The sequence below is a fragment of the Passer domesticus genome, chromosome Z, assembly GCF_036417665.1.
Source record: "Passer domesticus isolate bPasDom1 chromosome Z, bPasDom1.hap1, whole genome shotgun sequence".
In the NCBI taxonomy this organism is placed as follows: domain Eukaryota; kingdom Metazoa; phylum Chordata; class Aves; order Passeriformes; family Passeridae; genus Passer; species Passer domesticus.
This window is the reverse complement of record NC_087512.1, coordinates 27,117,334-27,133,785: the sequence shown is the minus strand read 5'-3', so window position 1 is coordinate 27,133,785 and position 16,452 is coordinate 27,117,334. Positions and strand designations below refer to the sequence as shown.

Sequence of the window (16,452 nt, the reverse complement as noted above, 5' to 3'; positions counted from 1 at the left end):
TTTATCTATCTGATTAGGAAATATTTGTTGACAGTAATTGTCATTAAAAAATAAATTTGTGTGCATCTTCTTGTATTTTTGTTCTCTAACCCTAGATTGGTGAATTGTTGAGCACCACACACCCTGCCAACAAAGCCAGCCTAACTCTTTTCTGCCCTGAGGAAGGGGACTGGAAAAATTCCAACCTTGACAGACACAACCTTCAAGACTTCATTAACATTAAACTCAACTCAGCTTCCATATTGCCTGAGATGGAAGGACTCTCTGAATTCACAGAGTATCTGTCAGAATCAGTAGAAGTGCCATCACCTTTCGACATTTTGGAACCTCCAACCTCAGGAGGTTTCTTGAAGCTCTCCAAACCCTGCTGTTACATTTTCCCAGGGGGAAGAGGCGACTCTGCATTGTTCGCAGTGAATGGATTCAATATGCTTATCAATGGAGGATCTGAAAGAAAATCTTGTTTTTGGAAACTTATCCGGCATTTGGACAGGGTAGATTCCATTCTGCTCACTCACATCGGAGACGACAATCTGCCAGGAATCAATAGCATGCTTCAGCGAAAGATAGCTGAACTAGAAGAGGAACAGTCTCAAGGGTCTACTACCAACAGTGACTGGATGAAAAACCTGATCTCACCTGATTTAGGAGTTGTGTTCCTTAACGTACCTGAGAACCTGAAGAACCTGGATCCTAATTTTAGAGTAAAAAGGAGTGTCGAAGAAGCTTGTTTTACTCTCCAATATCTAAATAAATTGTCTATGAAACCAGAACCTCTTTTCAGAAATACAGGAAATACCATTGACCCTATCATTTTATTTCAGAAAATGGGAGTTGGCAAACTTGAGATGTATGTGCTTAATCCTGTCAAAAATAGCAAAGAGATGCAATATTTTATGCAGCAGTGGAGTGGTACTAACAAAGATAAAGCTGAATTCCTGCTACCAAATGGCCAAGAGCTAGACATTCCATTATCCTATTTCACCTCTGTCTCATCCCTGATTGTGTGGCATCCAGCTAATCCTGCAGAAAAAATAATCAGAGTTCTCTTTCCCGGAAACAGCACCCAGTATAATATTCTAGAGGGACTAGAAAAACTCAAACATTTAGACTTCCTTAAACAACCAATGGTTACACAAAAAGACCTAACTGGGAACATTGCTAGTCCAGCTGTGAAACAAGCGAAATTGAAACAACGAACAGATAGCAAGGAGAGTCTGAAGCCTGCTGCAAAGACACCACCAAATAAGCCTGTCAGAAAGGAATCTAAAGAAGAAACACCAGAGCCTGTGAAGCCTAGTCCAGTACCAGAAAAGCCTCAGAAGTTGGAAAGCAAAGAAAAAGTTCCAGTTAAAAAAGAAAAACCAGCAAAAGTAGAAGCCAAACCAATAGTGGTGGAAAAAGACATAGCAAGTAAGGAAGAACAACTAGTGAAATCTGAAATTCCTGAAAAACAAAGTACAGATGTAAAACCGAAAATGTCAAAGGAGAAGACAGTGAAAAAGGAAGTCAAACCAAAACCTGAAGAAAAGAAGGAAGACAAAGAAAAACCAAAGAAAGAGGTTTCTAAAAGAGAAGAGAAAACACCCATCAAAAAAGAGGAAAAACCAAAAAAAGAAGAGATCAAGAAAGAAGTTAAGAAAGAGGTGAAAAAGGAAGACAAGAAGGAAGCTAAGAAGGAAATAAAGAAAGAAGCTTCAACAAAAGAAGCTAAAAAAGAAGCTAAAAAAGAAGAAAAGAAGGAAATCAAGAAGGAAGACAAAGAAGCCAAAAAGGACATCAAGAAGGTTCCTAAAGAAACAAAGAAGACAGCTACTCCTTCAAATGAAGCCAAAAAACCAGCAGCAAAGCCTAAACCACAAAAGAAGGAGGAACCTGCTAAAAAAGAAGCAACACCTGCTGGAAAGCCAAAGGAAAAAGGAAAAGTTAAAAGTGTGAAGAAGGACCTCAAAGTCAGTGGAGCACAAGCTGCCCTTGCAGCAGTTGGAGCCACAACTGTAGCAGCTGCAGAAATTACAGCCGGTGGAAAAGAGCTTGAGGCAGAAAGATCCCTTATGTCTTCACCAGAGGATTTAACAAAGGATTTTGAGGAATTAAAAGCTGAAGAAGTAGAAACAATAAAAGAAACAAAATCTGAAGTTGCACTTATAAAGGATGATCTGAAACTCACTGGCACAGTACAAAAAGACACCTTTGAAGTACAAAAAGAAAAACTGGATAATGAAGGACCTGCTGAGTCATCCGATGAAGGCATAACAACCACAGAGGCTGAAGGTGAGTGTGAACAGACACCTGAAGAATTGGAACCTGTGGGAAAACACAAGGTTGATGACAATGAAAAGTTTGAAGATGAGGGAACTGGCTTGGAAGAATCATCTGAAGCAGATTATGAAGAAAAGGCAGAGACAGAAGAAGCTGAAGAACGAGATGAAAATGAAGTAGAAAAAACACAACTGGATGCCACAAAACCATATATGGAAGAATCAAGAAAAATTCCAGGTGACTCAGAAAAAGTAATGACTCAAGTAGATACTAACATTAAAGATGAAAATTACATTGAAAAGGCAGATTACGAGGCATCTGATGAACGAGCTGAAGAAGACAGGGAAGAAGCAATAGAAAAGGCAGAAACTGAGGAGACTGAAGAAGATGAGGAAGACAAAGCAGAAGACATCAGAGATGAAGAAGAAACTGAAAAAACAGAAGCTGAAGAAGATTACGTGATGGCTGTAGTAGACAAAGCTGCAGAATCTGGTGAAGCTGAGGATAAGTATGGCTTACTCATAATTACACCAACTAAACGCTCAGAGTCTCAGTCTCCTGTGATTGAACCAGCTTCTTCTATCCATGACGAGACACTGCCTGGTGGTTCAGAAAGTGAAGCCACTGTTTCTGATGAAGAAAATAGAGAAGATCAACCTGAGGAATTCACTGCTACTTCAGGTTACACACAGTCCACCATTGAAATATCCAGTGAACCAACTCCAATGGATGAAATGTCAACACCCCGAGATGTCATGAGTGATGAAACTAACAACGAGGAAAGCGAGTCACCTTCTCAGGAGTATGTGAACATTACCAAGTATGAGACATCACTCTACTCTCAAGAGTTCAGCAGAGCTAAACTTTCCCCACTTCCAGATGCTTTTAATGGCTTATCTGAAGGATCCAAGACAGAGGCCACAGAAGGAAAGGATTATAATGCCTCAGCTTCCACCATCTCACCACCCTCTTCATTAGAAGAAGACAAATTCTGCAAATCTGCATTCCAAGAAGTATACCGGCAAAGAGAAAGTGAAATCCAAGGCACTGACAAATTAGAAATCAGAGAATCCTACCAAGAAGATGGTGGAAAACATAGTTCAGCCAAGAGTCCAGCTGACAGTTTGTCCCCTCCTTCGCCTGTTGCCAAAACACCACTGAGTGAACGTAGTGTGAACTTTTCGCTCACTCCCAATGAGATCAAGGTTCCTTCTGAGTCTGTCCCTACTGCTAAATTGCCTGATGTACACCAAGAAGTTGCTGAAGAGCACTGCACAAGCCCTGAAGATAAAACATTAGAAGTAGCATCTCCATCACAGTCTGCTGCTGGTAGTGCTGGCCACACACCTTATTATCAGTCTCCCACTGATGAAAAGTCCAGTCAGCTTCCCTCTGAAACCAGTGAAAAGTCAACAGAAGCTCCTGTTAGCTTTGAGTTTAGTGAAGACAAAGATGAGTCTGCGAAATGCAGAATAAGCCCTATGGATGAGCCTGTGCCAGATTCAGAATCTCCCATTGAAAAGGTTCTCTCCCCTCTGCGGAGTCCTCCACTGATAGGTTCAGAGACCACTTACGATACATTTTTGAGTGCTGATTTAAAGTCTCCCACCAGAGATTATGGAAGTCCTTCTGAGGGGAAACCCGAAAAAGAAAAATCACCTGTTCAGATGAGCCCAGCTTCTGAAGCAAGCTCTGTGGGCCTCTTCCAAGAAAAACAAGATGAAAAAAGCATGGAATTTATGGTAATTAAGGAAAGCTTCAGCCTGGAAAGGAAAATGGAGGATACCGAACCTAGCAGCTCCCAGTCTTCACTGGTCTTGGATGAGCGGAAGTTAGCAGGTGATCTCTCACCAACTCAAATAGATATCAGTCAGTTTGGTTCTTTAAAAGAAGATACTAAAATGTCAATTTCGGAAGGCACCGTCTCTGACAAGTCTGCAACTCCCGTTGATGAAGTTGTTGCAGAAGACACCTATTCCCATATAGAAGGAGTAGCTTCTGTCTCTACAGCATCTGTTGCCACTAGTTCATTTCCAGAACCAACTACTGATGATGTATCTCCTTCCTTGCATGCTGAGGTTGGTTCTCCTCACTCTACTGAAGTTGATGATTCCCTTTCAGTGTCAGTTGTACAAACACCAACAACTTTTCAGGAAACAGAAATGTCTCCATCTAAAGAGGAGTGCCCAAGGCCTATGTCAATTTCTCCACCAGATTTCTCACCTAAAACTGCAAAATCAAGAACACCAGTGCTTGATCACAGATCTCCTGAGCAGTCAGCTATGTCTGTAGAATATGGTCAGGAGTCACCTGAGCAGTCTTTAGCAATGGATTTTAGTAGGCAGTCTCCAGAATATCCTGCTCTAGGCAGTAGTGTACACCATATCTCTGAAAACGGACCAACGGAAGTAGATTATAGCCCTTCAGATACACAGGAGTCTCCTTTTGCACAGAAGATTTCACCTGTGGAACAGTCATCTTACTCTCAAGAGAAAGATATTTCAGAAATTATTTCAGTTTCTCAAATTGAAGCTTCATCCTCAACTTCATCAGCTCATACACCTTCCCAGGTAGCTTCACCACTGCCAGAGGAAACTTTTTCAGGTGGTGTTCCACCCAGAGAGATGTCACTGCATTCTTCTTTTACCTCAGAAAAGGTGCAGAGCCTGGGAGAGAAGCTGTCACCAAAATCTGACCTGTCTCCACTGACTCCAAGGGAATCTTCTCCCTTGTATTCTCCTACTTTTCCAGATTCACCTCCTGCAATCACAGAAGCAGTGTCAGCTAGTCACACACCTTTGTTGTCACGAGTGTCTTCTGTCAAAGCCTTTGGTTATCAGGAACCCCTATCAAAGCACAGTCCAGAACCTTTACTCAGCCCAGATAAAGAAGATTCAGAGAAAAGTAGCAGGTCACCAGAAGAACTTAGTTATTCATATGAGGCCAGAGAGAAGAGTACAAGGTCACCAGAGAATATCAGCTATTCTTATGAGGCAGTTGGAAAATCTACTAGATCACCTCAAGCTATGGATTATTCTTATGAGACAAGCAGAAAAACTACTAGGTCTCCTGAGACCACAGATTATTCCTATGAGATAACCAGGAACACTACTAGGTCACCCGAGGATACAGACTATTCATACGAGATAATTGCAAAAAATATGAGGTCATCTGAGGTCACAGATTATTCTTATCAGATAACAGGGAAAACCATCAGGTCACCTGGGGCCACAGATTATTCCTATGAGACAGCTGGGAAAACCACCAAATCACCTGAAGCCACAGATTATTCCTATGAGTTAACTGGGAAAGCTACCAGATCACCCGATACTATGGATTATTCCTATGAGACAACAAGGAAAACCTCTAAATCACCAGAAGCTGTTGGCTACTGCTATGAGACAACTGGGAGAACCACCAGGTCATCAGAGGCCATGACTTACTCTTACGAGACAACTGAGAAAGCCTCCAGTTCACCTGAAGCCACAGATTACTCGTTTGAGACAACTGGGAGAGCTACCCCTGGGAGGTCGCCTGAAGCTACCAGCTATTCCTATGAAGCAAGTGCACATTTTACTCCAAGTAAATCATTAGCAGAATCACGTCAAGATGTTGACTTATGCCTCGTGTCCTCTTGTGAATATAAACATCCCAAAACTGAACTTTCACCTTCGTTTATCAACCCAAATCCCCTTGAGTGGTTTGCAAGTGAAGAACAGTCTCAAGATCAAGAGAAGCCACTAACTCAGTCTGGGGGAGCTCAGCCTCCCTCTGGGGGAAAGCCGCAAGGACGGCAATGTGATGAAACTCCTCCCACATCTGTGAGCGAGTCTGCCCCATCTCAGACCGATTCGGATGTTCCCCCGGAGACTGAGGAATGCCCTTCCATCACTGCAGATGCTAACATTGACTCAGAAGATGAGTCAGAAACCATTCCAACGGACAAGACAATTACCTACAAACACATTGACCCACCACCTGTCCCAATGCAGGATCGCAGCCCTTCCCCCAGGCACCCTGATGTTACCATGGTTGATCCAGAGGCTCTGCCAGTTGAACAGAATTTAGGTAAACCTTTGAAGAAGGACCTCAAAGAAAAGACAAAGACAAAAAAGCAGGGTACCAAGACCAAGTCGTCTTCTCCTGTTAAAAAAAGTGATGGTAAATCAAAACAAGTAGCTTCACCAAAACCAGCTACAAAAGAATCTTTAGACAAAATTTCCAGAACAGCTTCTCCAAAAAAGAAGGAATCTGTGGAGAAGGCAACCAAAAATATCTCTAATCCAGAGGTGAAGTCTCGAGTGGAAGAGAAAGATAAGGATACCAAGAATGCAGCAAATACAACAGCATCCAAGTCGGCAAAGACTGCAACCACAGGTAAAGACAAATAGTGATGCCCTGGTGTTACGATTTTCTTAGTTGTTGCAGTGTAGTTAGTTTGCCATTATATCAGCTGAGAGTGTGGTTTGTGGCATATCCTCAAAGAAAGTTCAGGTTTTAAGTACAAATCCAGCATGTAAATGCCACATTTAAATGCATGAAAGTCACTAGTTTTACTACTATAATCTGAGAAAATTGATGTCAGTTTGCTCAGAGAGTACATAAAATAGAAATAATTTAATACAAGCTGTCTAAACAGTTAACCACCTAATAGAATTGAAAGTACCACTTTTGTTGGTGAAGGAAAATCAGTAGCAAGGTGAAGCCTTATTCATTGTGAAAAATAAGTAGATACAATTCTCTTCAACATAAATTAATGCAATTTAATATTGTGGGAGGCAAAGTCACTGTCTCTCTTTGAATGCTCTTATTGCTTTGCTGGATTGATTTTAAAAGCAGCATTTAAAAAAATAAACATTAGTAAAAGCATTTTGAGTGAAGTAAGCATGTACATCACGTAATCCGGTTTTATGCCATCATGGATGACTAAACATACCGAAAGTTAATGTAATTTTGAATGTCTGTTATACATTCTAAGTAGCTAAAAATTGTGAATTAGATTACTGAAGGAGGTATTGCACTAATCTGTTGTTTCCAGCAGACCTTGTTGGGGGACTATTTGGGGGATACTTTAATTTTTCTGCTGTGAGGACTGATGTTCTGTTGCAAGCTTCTTTACAAGGAGCAGTTCTAGGATTCAGCACAAACAAACCAGTATTCAACTGTCCTTAGCTTCCCCGTTTTTAGTTGTCCGCTGTTCCTTCCTCACACCATTCATTTGCATCTGTCTGTTAGAAGATACATTTCAAAGCAGCAATGTAGTTATTCATGTGCATTTCTGCAGCACTTCAGCTCTAAATTAAAGTTATTAGGCATACTTCTCAGGCATGAGCTGGAATAATTTGTAATGATATAAAATCGTAAAAATATAGCAACAAGTATCTTAATCAGTGTTGGTATGCACAATTTAAAAAGACATCCGAGATTTTGTATTTTTAACATCAAAGATGATAAAATATTTTGTAACAAAACCAATAGCAAAAACTCTCTAAATCAGGAAATCTTATGACTTCATTTGGCATTTTGCCCTGTGGTGAGTGTTAGAACATGCTAAACAACTGTAAGAGAGTTTCCTGGCCTTTTACACTGTTTGACCCTAAATTGATCATATTGCTCAGATAATTGTTTACCAAACTTAATCAACACGAGAAAGCTAATAAACCATAAATGTTGATCATCTGGGTAAAATTACTGGCTGAAGCCAGATTTTTAGTTTACACCATGATTTTGGAGCAAAAGATGTGATTTTTTTGTGTAATAGTTTTAATGTGTTTACATGTTGCATTTCATTTTGACTGAAGCTTTTCTTCTTAGAACAAGTATATACTATGTACAGCAAAGGAATGCTTCCCCCTACTTTTTGCAAAAAGTGGCTAATTTGTGTACGTAAATAAGGATACAGCAGGCAGACAAATACTTGACTCTGTTCATTGACTTGCGTTGCAACTTCCTCCTTCCAAGTTCCTCCTTGACCTTCTTTGTGCTCACGTGTAGTAGCTTTCTGATGCATCTCTAAGGCAGCCTGAGCACCTCAATTGCTATCATGTCCTGCTGTGTACCTCAGATTTCAGGACAGCTTCAAATTTTCATGGCTTCCTGTGTGATACTAGATTTTATAATCTGTCATACCCTAGACTTTCAAAAAGCTGCACTTCTTCATCAAGAAAATAATAGCACCATTTACTGAATGGTAATTCAGTAATCACAGCCCTGCATAGTAATTGTTGCATAATAGTAGTATATTACTGGAAAAGTTTCATCCAAATTTTTGTTAATGGTAGTGATTTTTTTATTGTATAATATAGTTCCAGTTTTTCAGGTTTTTCCTTCCATTACAATCATAATTGGGGTAAAACAAAGCTGTAACATGTCATTACATGTAGGAGGGTAATTCCGTAATTGGTCACATCTCACTTCAGTGGTTATAAAAGTAATTAATAAATGCATGCTTTTAACCAGCCTATGATATATTCTTTTGCTGTTTGGTTTCCAAAGGACCTGGAAATACTAAGGTGGCAAAATCTACAGCAGTGCCTCCGGGACCTCCAGTGTATTTGGATCTGGTCTACATTCCCAACCACAGCAATAGCAAGAATGTTGATGTTGAGTTTTTCAAGAGGGTGCGATCATCCTACTATGTGGTGAGCGGGAATGATGCTGCGGCCGAGGAGCCAAGTAGGGCTGTTCTGGACTCCCTGCTGGAGGGCAAGGCGCAGTGGGAGAGTAACATGCAGGTAGGCCCTTCATTTCTATGTCAACCTGGAAATCTAACCTTTCTCAGCTATGAGAAACTAGAGCACCTCTGGCAGGGATGGCGGATGCCAGAAAATGGAACCCTGTCTTGGTTTGAAAGACAGGTGTCTACCAAGGAATGGAGAATATGATGAGAGGAAAGAGGACCTGCACCCAACACCTTTCACCCAGACCAATTCTCTCAGGGTCTCTGTCTTTCCCCAGGTAAAAAGAGAATAGTTAGCTGCACTCTTCCCCTAAGATATGGCAACTTCTTTTGCCTCTCTTAAGTACCCCATTGTTATTGTCTCCTACCAACACCTGTGGGAGAAAATTCCATGAGAGAAAGAAACAAAAGGAAGAATCCTAAATCCCAACAGGCCCCCAGACTGGGCACCAGTGAAGCCACTGATGATGTGTGAAGCACAGAGCTGCACTGCACTTCATTCAGACCAGTTCCTGGTTTTTAAAACAGCTGAGAACTGGCTTATAGGGCCAGCGGGTCATCTCATAATTTTACTGCACCACATATATGATCTGAGTTTGGCATTGTTGCGGTTTTAAGTTTAATTGTTGCAGTTTTTAATGTTTCACACTTTATAGAGTAATTACATGCATTTGGAAACTTCATGTTTCCAAATGTGTGAAAATGCATGTAATGCCTTTCCATTATGATGAAAAAGTGACCAAACTATCGATCTGTAATCTGAAGAGTTATCAGTGCAGATTACAATGTTATACTTCTCTTGAAAACTGCATCTCAGCACTGTGAGAAACGAGCTTCACTCTTCAACATTTCTAAAAGTTTAATAAGAGATAAAAGGGACGGTAAACAGCAATGGGTGCATAGCCATAGCTAGAGGCACACTGGCTAATCATAGCAAGTCTTCTTATGTACTTTTTCATTGTATTAGTCAAATATATATTTGTAAAGATTAAACACATTCAAACATTTCTTTAAACTTGTTTACATGTTCTGGGGATTCTTTAGCTTGGTTTGAACCCTGACCCATCTTTCTAGAGTACGTGCAGTAATCATGGATGTGAATTTGAGAGTCGTGTCTCACTTCTGTGCTTTCAGCAGGCAACAGTGATTGATAGTCAAAGGGTCAGTGGCAGGGGTCTTTACATCTGTTCCTCAAATGTTATCTGACCATGCAGACCATTTAGCTATTTCCACAACTATTTTAAATCAACATTACCTATTTCACAAATTCATCTCTTATTCTCACTTCTGTCAGTTAGTTATAAAAATAAAGGCATTAGTTATTATTCTGCAACTGCAGTTAATTCTGCAAAAGTTAACACATAGCATCCACTTTAATATTTTGAAAAAGCCTAAACTATAATTCATGTTTATCATACTAAAATATACAAGTTACACAGGGACCAAGGCACTGGCCAGAAAAAGCTGACAAATTATACTATATTAAATGCATTTAAAAGTGATTACAAATTGTACTATATCAAAATCACAATGATTAACAATAATTTGCAAAAGCCAATACACAATAGTGAAAGCCAAGAACTACATATTTATGAACAGCACCTTACAAAACCAACATTTTATTTTGATAAACCTTATTTTCAGTCATTCTACCTTACCTACAGGTTGATTTATTTTTATCCATCCATTTATTCAAGTATTTATTGCATAAAAATTCACTCTTTCCAAAAGGGAAATATACTTTTTGGCTGGGTGTTCGTGAAAAGACATTTTGCATATCAACTGTTTATGTGGTCCATTCAATAGGACTTTTATTTCATGTTGCAGGTGACTTTAATCCCAACCCATGACTCCGAAGTGATGAGAGAATGGTATCAAGAAACCCATGAGAAACAGCAGGATCTCAACATCATGGTTTTGGCAAGCAGCAGCACTGTTGTTATGCAAGATGAGTCTTTCCCTGCATGCAAGATTGAACTGTAAGAACAAGACGGAGCATCTCAAGATTAAACTTTGTTTCCAGAAATTCTTCAGTTTAAAAACACCTTTCCTGAAAATTCAAGTAATCTATTTCAACTGCTGAACTATATACCTGCCAAATGCTATACTGTGTCACAGTGATGCAAGTCACTAATATATTTTTCTGTCTTTGTTGGTTGCTAAGGGAAAATAACAGTCTTCCCATGGTAGAGTACAAATTACTGCGAAAATACAGATCCAGTTGCATCTCCACTGAACGTTTTGAAACCATGCACTAGCAACCCCAATTGACTTTTGCCAGGTAGAGGCATTTGCCCTCTAAAGAAACACAAAGAGAGAAAGAGAGAGCGGAGTAGGAGGAGAAAGTAGTAAATTATTAGGTCTGCATTAGTCTCATGGCAATAGATGTATCGCTTAGTACAGTCTGCTTATGTTCTCACATGAGAAGAAAGTTTTAAATTTTTATCAATATGAGCTATCACTATGGGGATCCTTTTTTTAAAGAATTAAGTTAGCTCAAATATAAAAAGAAAGAGAACATGGCTAGGAAGGGATGTATGACCTAATCACTCATCAGCAGCTTTCCACTTTAATTTGAACTCTGCATACTGACACACCGTAACAATCACAGGCCAAATATGCATGTAGCCTGCACCCCATCCAGAAGTCTAAAACCTTTCTTACAACATGCAGAATTGTTGGTCTAAGGCATGCTTCCAGCGAAAGCCCACTCACTCCAGCCAGAACTGACCAGTCCACATGCTTGAACACCCATGTCCACTGTCGATTAACTGAAGCAAAATACCAAAGCGGTCGGGAGTACATACAGTAGACAATTTGCCTTAGAAAGTGACTTGAATGTACAAAGAAACTTGATGCACTTATTTTTTAATGCTGAGACAGCAAAATTATAAAACATCTGTGTAGGATCATAGTTACACCAGTAAAGAAGCACGAGTGTGCATGTGTGGTATTAGGAACTTATCTGACTGGTCAAATGGTTTGGTGCTATGAATTACATACATCAGTTATATGAACACTTCATAGATGCACCTGGACAGCTCAACAAGGCAAGATGAGCTTTTTTGTGAAGGCTCCTTTCGTACTGTGGAAGCAAGATTGAAGTGGTGTCTAGTATCAGAGTTACAAAACTTAGTGAAACATTCAGAATGATGGAAAAGGTTACCTGTGAGCCTGTACAGCATTCAGCCTTCCTTTGTCTTACCTGATTTTATTTGTTTAATTTAAGAGTGAACATGGGAACAAATGTACAGAAGCCTTTCCTTTTAGTGCTGCATGAACTTTTAATACATGACTTGTAACAAACATTTTCCTTTACAGGTAAATGCAAAGAAAAATTTTTCAGGTGAAGGCAGTCTTTTTAGTAGTTTTGTAAGATAAGTGAGTAGTGTTGTTTAAGATTCTAGTGAGAATTGATATTGAGGTAAAATTTATTGAAAACGGTCAACTGTCAATACCTTTTGCAGGAGACGGGTATGGAAGGATACCCTCATAAAATTATTCTGTTGATGGTGACAGAAAATGGGATTTGAGAAGTTGATTGCCCAATACTTAAAAGGTTATAACCTACATTCTCAACCCTCACAAGATCTTGGAAGAGGATAGAACAAGCAATAAGCTAAATGTCCTTTCTCTTCCCTTTTCCTTCCCTTACTTTCCCTTCTCTTCCCCTTTGCTTTCCTCTTTCCTCTATTCTTTGCCTTCCTCCTTCTCTTTCCTTTACTCCTCTCTCCTCCTCTCATTTCCTCTTTTTTTACTCTTTCACTTTCTTTCCTCTTCCTCTCATTTCCTCTTCTTTTACTATTCTTTTTTTTCTCTCTTTCCTTTCCTTCTTCATGTCTCCCTTCTTTTCCTTCTCTAAGCCTGCTTGCAGAGGAACAGCACGACTGCTCTGTGATTTAAGACAGTTTGGATTTTTTACTCTCAGAAATTTTACCCCAATTAAAAAGTCTTGTTGTATCGCAGAAGGTCTGCAAATCTGAATTTAAGAAGGTGTGAAGGCATACAGCATGGAGTTATGTGCTGGTTGTATGAATCAACATTATGGCTCTTAAGTTTTACAATGTAGTGAACTATGACCTCATTTTATTTTCTCTACCTATAATTTATTTCAATTTTACATTGTTAGCATATTTTTGTTTAATAGGTGTAAGTTTGCACTCCTAATTTTTATGAGGGTTTTTTAGTTTAGAGTCTTGTAAATGTGGGCTTCTCATGCCCATTTAATGCTGTGAATTACTGTTTGTCAGTGGTTGGGGTTTTGATTTATTTTTCATGTCTTCTCTTTTTTTAGGTTTCTCTAGCAATGCTGTTTTATTTATTGCTATACCTTTTAAGTAGTTAAGAATAACTCAGAGTGGCTATGGCACAAAAGGCAGATGGAAATGTATTGTGAAAACAAGCATGTTTGCTGGGCTCATATCATTCACTTAAAAATGCTTTTGTAATACATAGTCTACAAAGATATGGGATATCTTTGCAGACTATGTTGTATAATTTTGCAGATATGTTCTGCAAAATTTTTGGCAGCACAGTTGTACTGTTTCTACAATTCTTTCTGATTTATCTATTTTATTATATAGTTCAGAATTCAAACCTTTTGAGTGGGTGGGAACAGATTTTCTGATTTTCTGACAACACCTGAAATGGTTTGTATCTCTGCTTTGGTAGAAACTTGTTTTAAGTACAGCAGTGGTTTTGTGACTAATCTCACTTATGCCACTTACTCCTGTGAATCAGGAGCAATTTCACTACTGTCAGGGAAGTTACAGTCATCTGATCCTACTGTAAATTAAATTGGAATCAAGCCTTAAATATGCCCAAGCAAGTTTATGATGGCTGAAACATTTGTTTTACTTCTGAAATAATAATGATAATTAGACAGTTACATGTACATTTGCTTTTTTGCTGCTACAAGAATATTAAAACCGTGGTCTGGCAATTCTGAGGTAATGTAATGCCTGTTCCATCCACTCCCTTCCAAATGGCAATGGCACCTAGATTCAACACAGCGATGAGCTCCTCCATTGGCTCCTCCTTGCCCTTAATGCCTTTCCTGCCTGTGGATCTAATCTACCTGTGCTAATCCTAGTACTACACAACTAGTTTAGTGTAACAGTCATCAAAATGTACTGTGTACATTAACGATGAGTGCTGTTGATCAGCATAGATTTCTAGGAGCATGGTTTGTTATTGATTACTCTAATTGTAAAGATTCAATACCTGAGTGCAAAGAACACTCCATTTCAATGATGGTATTACCCATAACAGCATTCCTAGTCATGAACTTTATGCTATTAATATAATGCTTCATATAATTCAATGAAGAATTAACTTTGGGGATCCCATCCCACTCTTGAACTTCGACAGGGCCTCTCTTGCATGCCTTTTCAAAGTCCTGTGGTGGGCCTGACTCATTGACCTCTATTTTCACCCCATCTTTCATAGAAATCACCTTTGATTTTTTTTTTACTTATTTTACATACTGTGGTGAATGGAGATAACTGTGTATATGAATGTTGGGGTTTTTTTAATTGTCTATGATAGCTTATGCATTTTAGGAGAGTTCTGGTACTCTTTTACTAAGATTTAATAAATTTGTTAATTGAATTTTCAATCCCTCCCAACACAAGCAATTGAGTTCCAAAGAGCACTTGCTGTGCATTTGGAACATTTCTGTCATGCGCTTCTCTTTGTTCATCTGTCGCCAGAGGTTCTTGCTCAGTAATGATGCTTTTGAGAGAAATAGTAATTTTCTTGGTCTGGATTTACTAGAATATGAAAAAATATAATGTTTACACTTGAAAGAAAAGCTTTCATCTTTTCACTTAATAATTGAACAAAACACTAAAATCAACTAGAGGTAAGCATTTCTTAGAATGCAATTATATAATTCACCTGGTTTAAAAATGTTTACTATTTAAAATTTAAAAAAAAAGAAAAAACTCTTGTTTGTTGTGACTTTACAAAAAAAAATTCTAAAAAAAGAGTAACTAGATAAAACAATGGCATAAAATATAGAAAGAAAAAAATTTAAGAAGCAGCTTCTCTCTACTAGGCTAACTAAGCGCTCCAGAAGGCAGGAGCTACCTCTTCAAGACTGGGCTGTAATCTCAGTGTAAAAGACAAAATCTGAAATATGCTTTCACGCATTTGCATGCAGCCATTATCTTCCAAACTATGGAAAGAAAGTCTTGTGGCTGGCTGAGAAGCACCTCACACACCTCCTCTCTCTTGTTCTGAATGGTGTTTGTGTCAGTCTGCAGCTGTGTATGGTATTATGTCTTATTATCCTGCATCACTTCTATTCTATCCAGTCATATCTAATGTAGAAAATTAGTTTCCAGTGAAAGTAATATGTAGTGCTTTTATGATATTTGTGTGCAATATCCCCTCTTCCATTGAGGATATTTGATGTAAAGGAATCAAACTCAGTTCCACAATAAAATACAAAAGTGGTAAAGTGGTGTTGACATGTTTCTTGTCTTTGTGTATGTATGTATTTTTAAGTTCTTCCTTTCTCTTAGTCATGATTACCTAGTCTATGGGGGTTTTTCTCTGAAGATCAGTGATTATTTGAATGCCAGACAAACCCCAATCTCTCTTTAGTAATTGGAAAATAAATGTGGAAGGATACTTTTATCTTGTGGTGTGAAACATTACCATGATGTACCATGACATGGCTTCTCATTGTTGTTCTCATTCCTGTATTCCTTAGCAGAATGAGAAAACACCTCATTTTCAATAAGTACACAGTCACAGATGATGCCAAATAAAGTTACATCAAGCTGAGCACACCATGAGGTCTTTTCCAAAGTTGTAGCAGTTCCACAAGAGTGTGTAGCTTGTCTAGTAGTCATGGAGCCTTCCTGACCATCACTGCCCATTCATCTTGGTTAGAGGGGACAGAGCATGTGGGGAAGCTGAGCCCTCAGTTCAGTTATTTACTCTATAAATGTTAGAATTTCTCTAGTGCTGTTGAGGGATGCTGTAACATCAGGCTTGCCGCCTTTGTAGTTGCTTGCTGCTGCAATGCCGGCTGTCCTGAGATTGCCACAGTCAATGGTGATGGCATGAAAGCAGGTAGATTGGGGCAGCAAAGTGCAAGGGGTGCTCACTCCCAGGAGAAGCAGAGATCCTGTGGGATGTCCTTCACCCTCAGGTGGCAGTCTTCTTTTGCAGGCCCTTATTCATCTCCAAAGTCCAAGGGTTTCTTTCTAGCTTCTTATGACAATAAGAAATGCTGTAGTTTGCTTGAATCGGACTGAGCATGGTGAAATAGGGAAAAATGATGACTAGATGAGGGAAGTCAAGTGCTGCAAATCTTATATCCTAAGTATAATTCTGCATATGTGTACATCAAGGTTTTCTAAACTTTGTTGTAGAGTAACTGATGCTACTTAAAATATATTAAAATGATTGTGTGAAGAAGACCAGGTCAAGCTTCAATCCCAGTCATTTACTGGCAGTTTAGCAAAGTTCCTGGATTTGCTTAGGTGTAACAGGGGCCA

The 16,452-nt window shown here is 39.1% G+C and overlaps 1 protein-coding gene across 1 annotated transcript in view; it reads left to right on the top strand.

Annotated features, from left to right (window-relative positions):
* Positions 1 to 15,404, top strand: part of MAP1B (microtubule associated protein 1B) — a 71,042-nt gene extending 55,638 nt beyond the window's left edge. Inside the window, exons 5-7 of the mRNA XM_064403420.1 lie at positions 96 to 6,639; positions 8,758 to 8,996; positions 10,769 to 15,404. Of these exons, the coding sequence (XP_064259490.1) occupies positions 96 to 6,639; positions 8,758 to 8,996; positions 10,769 to 10,924 (6,939 nt within the window). The 3' untranslated portion in view covers positions 10,925 to 15,404. The remainder of the gene's footprint in view (positions 1 to 95; positions 6,640 to 8,757; positions 8,997 to 10,768) is intronic.
* The last annotated feature ends 1,048 nt before the right edge of the window (positions 15,405 to 16,452 follow it).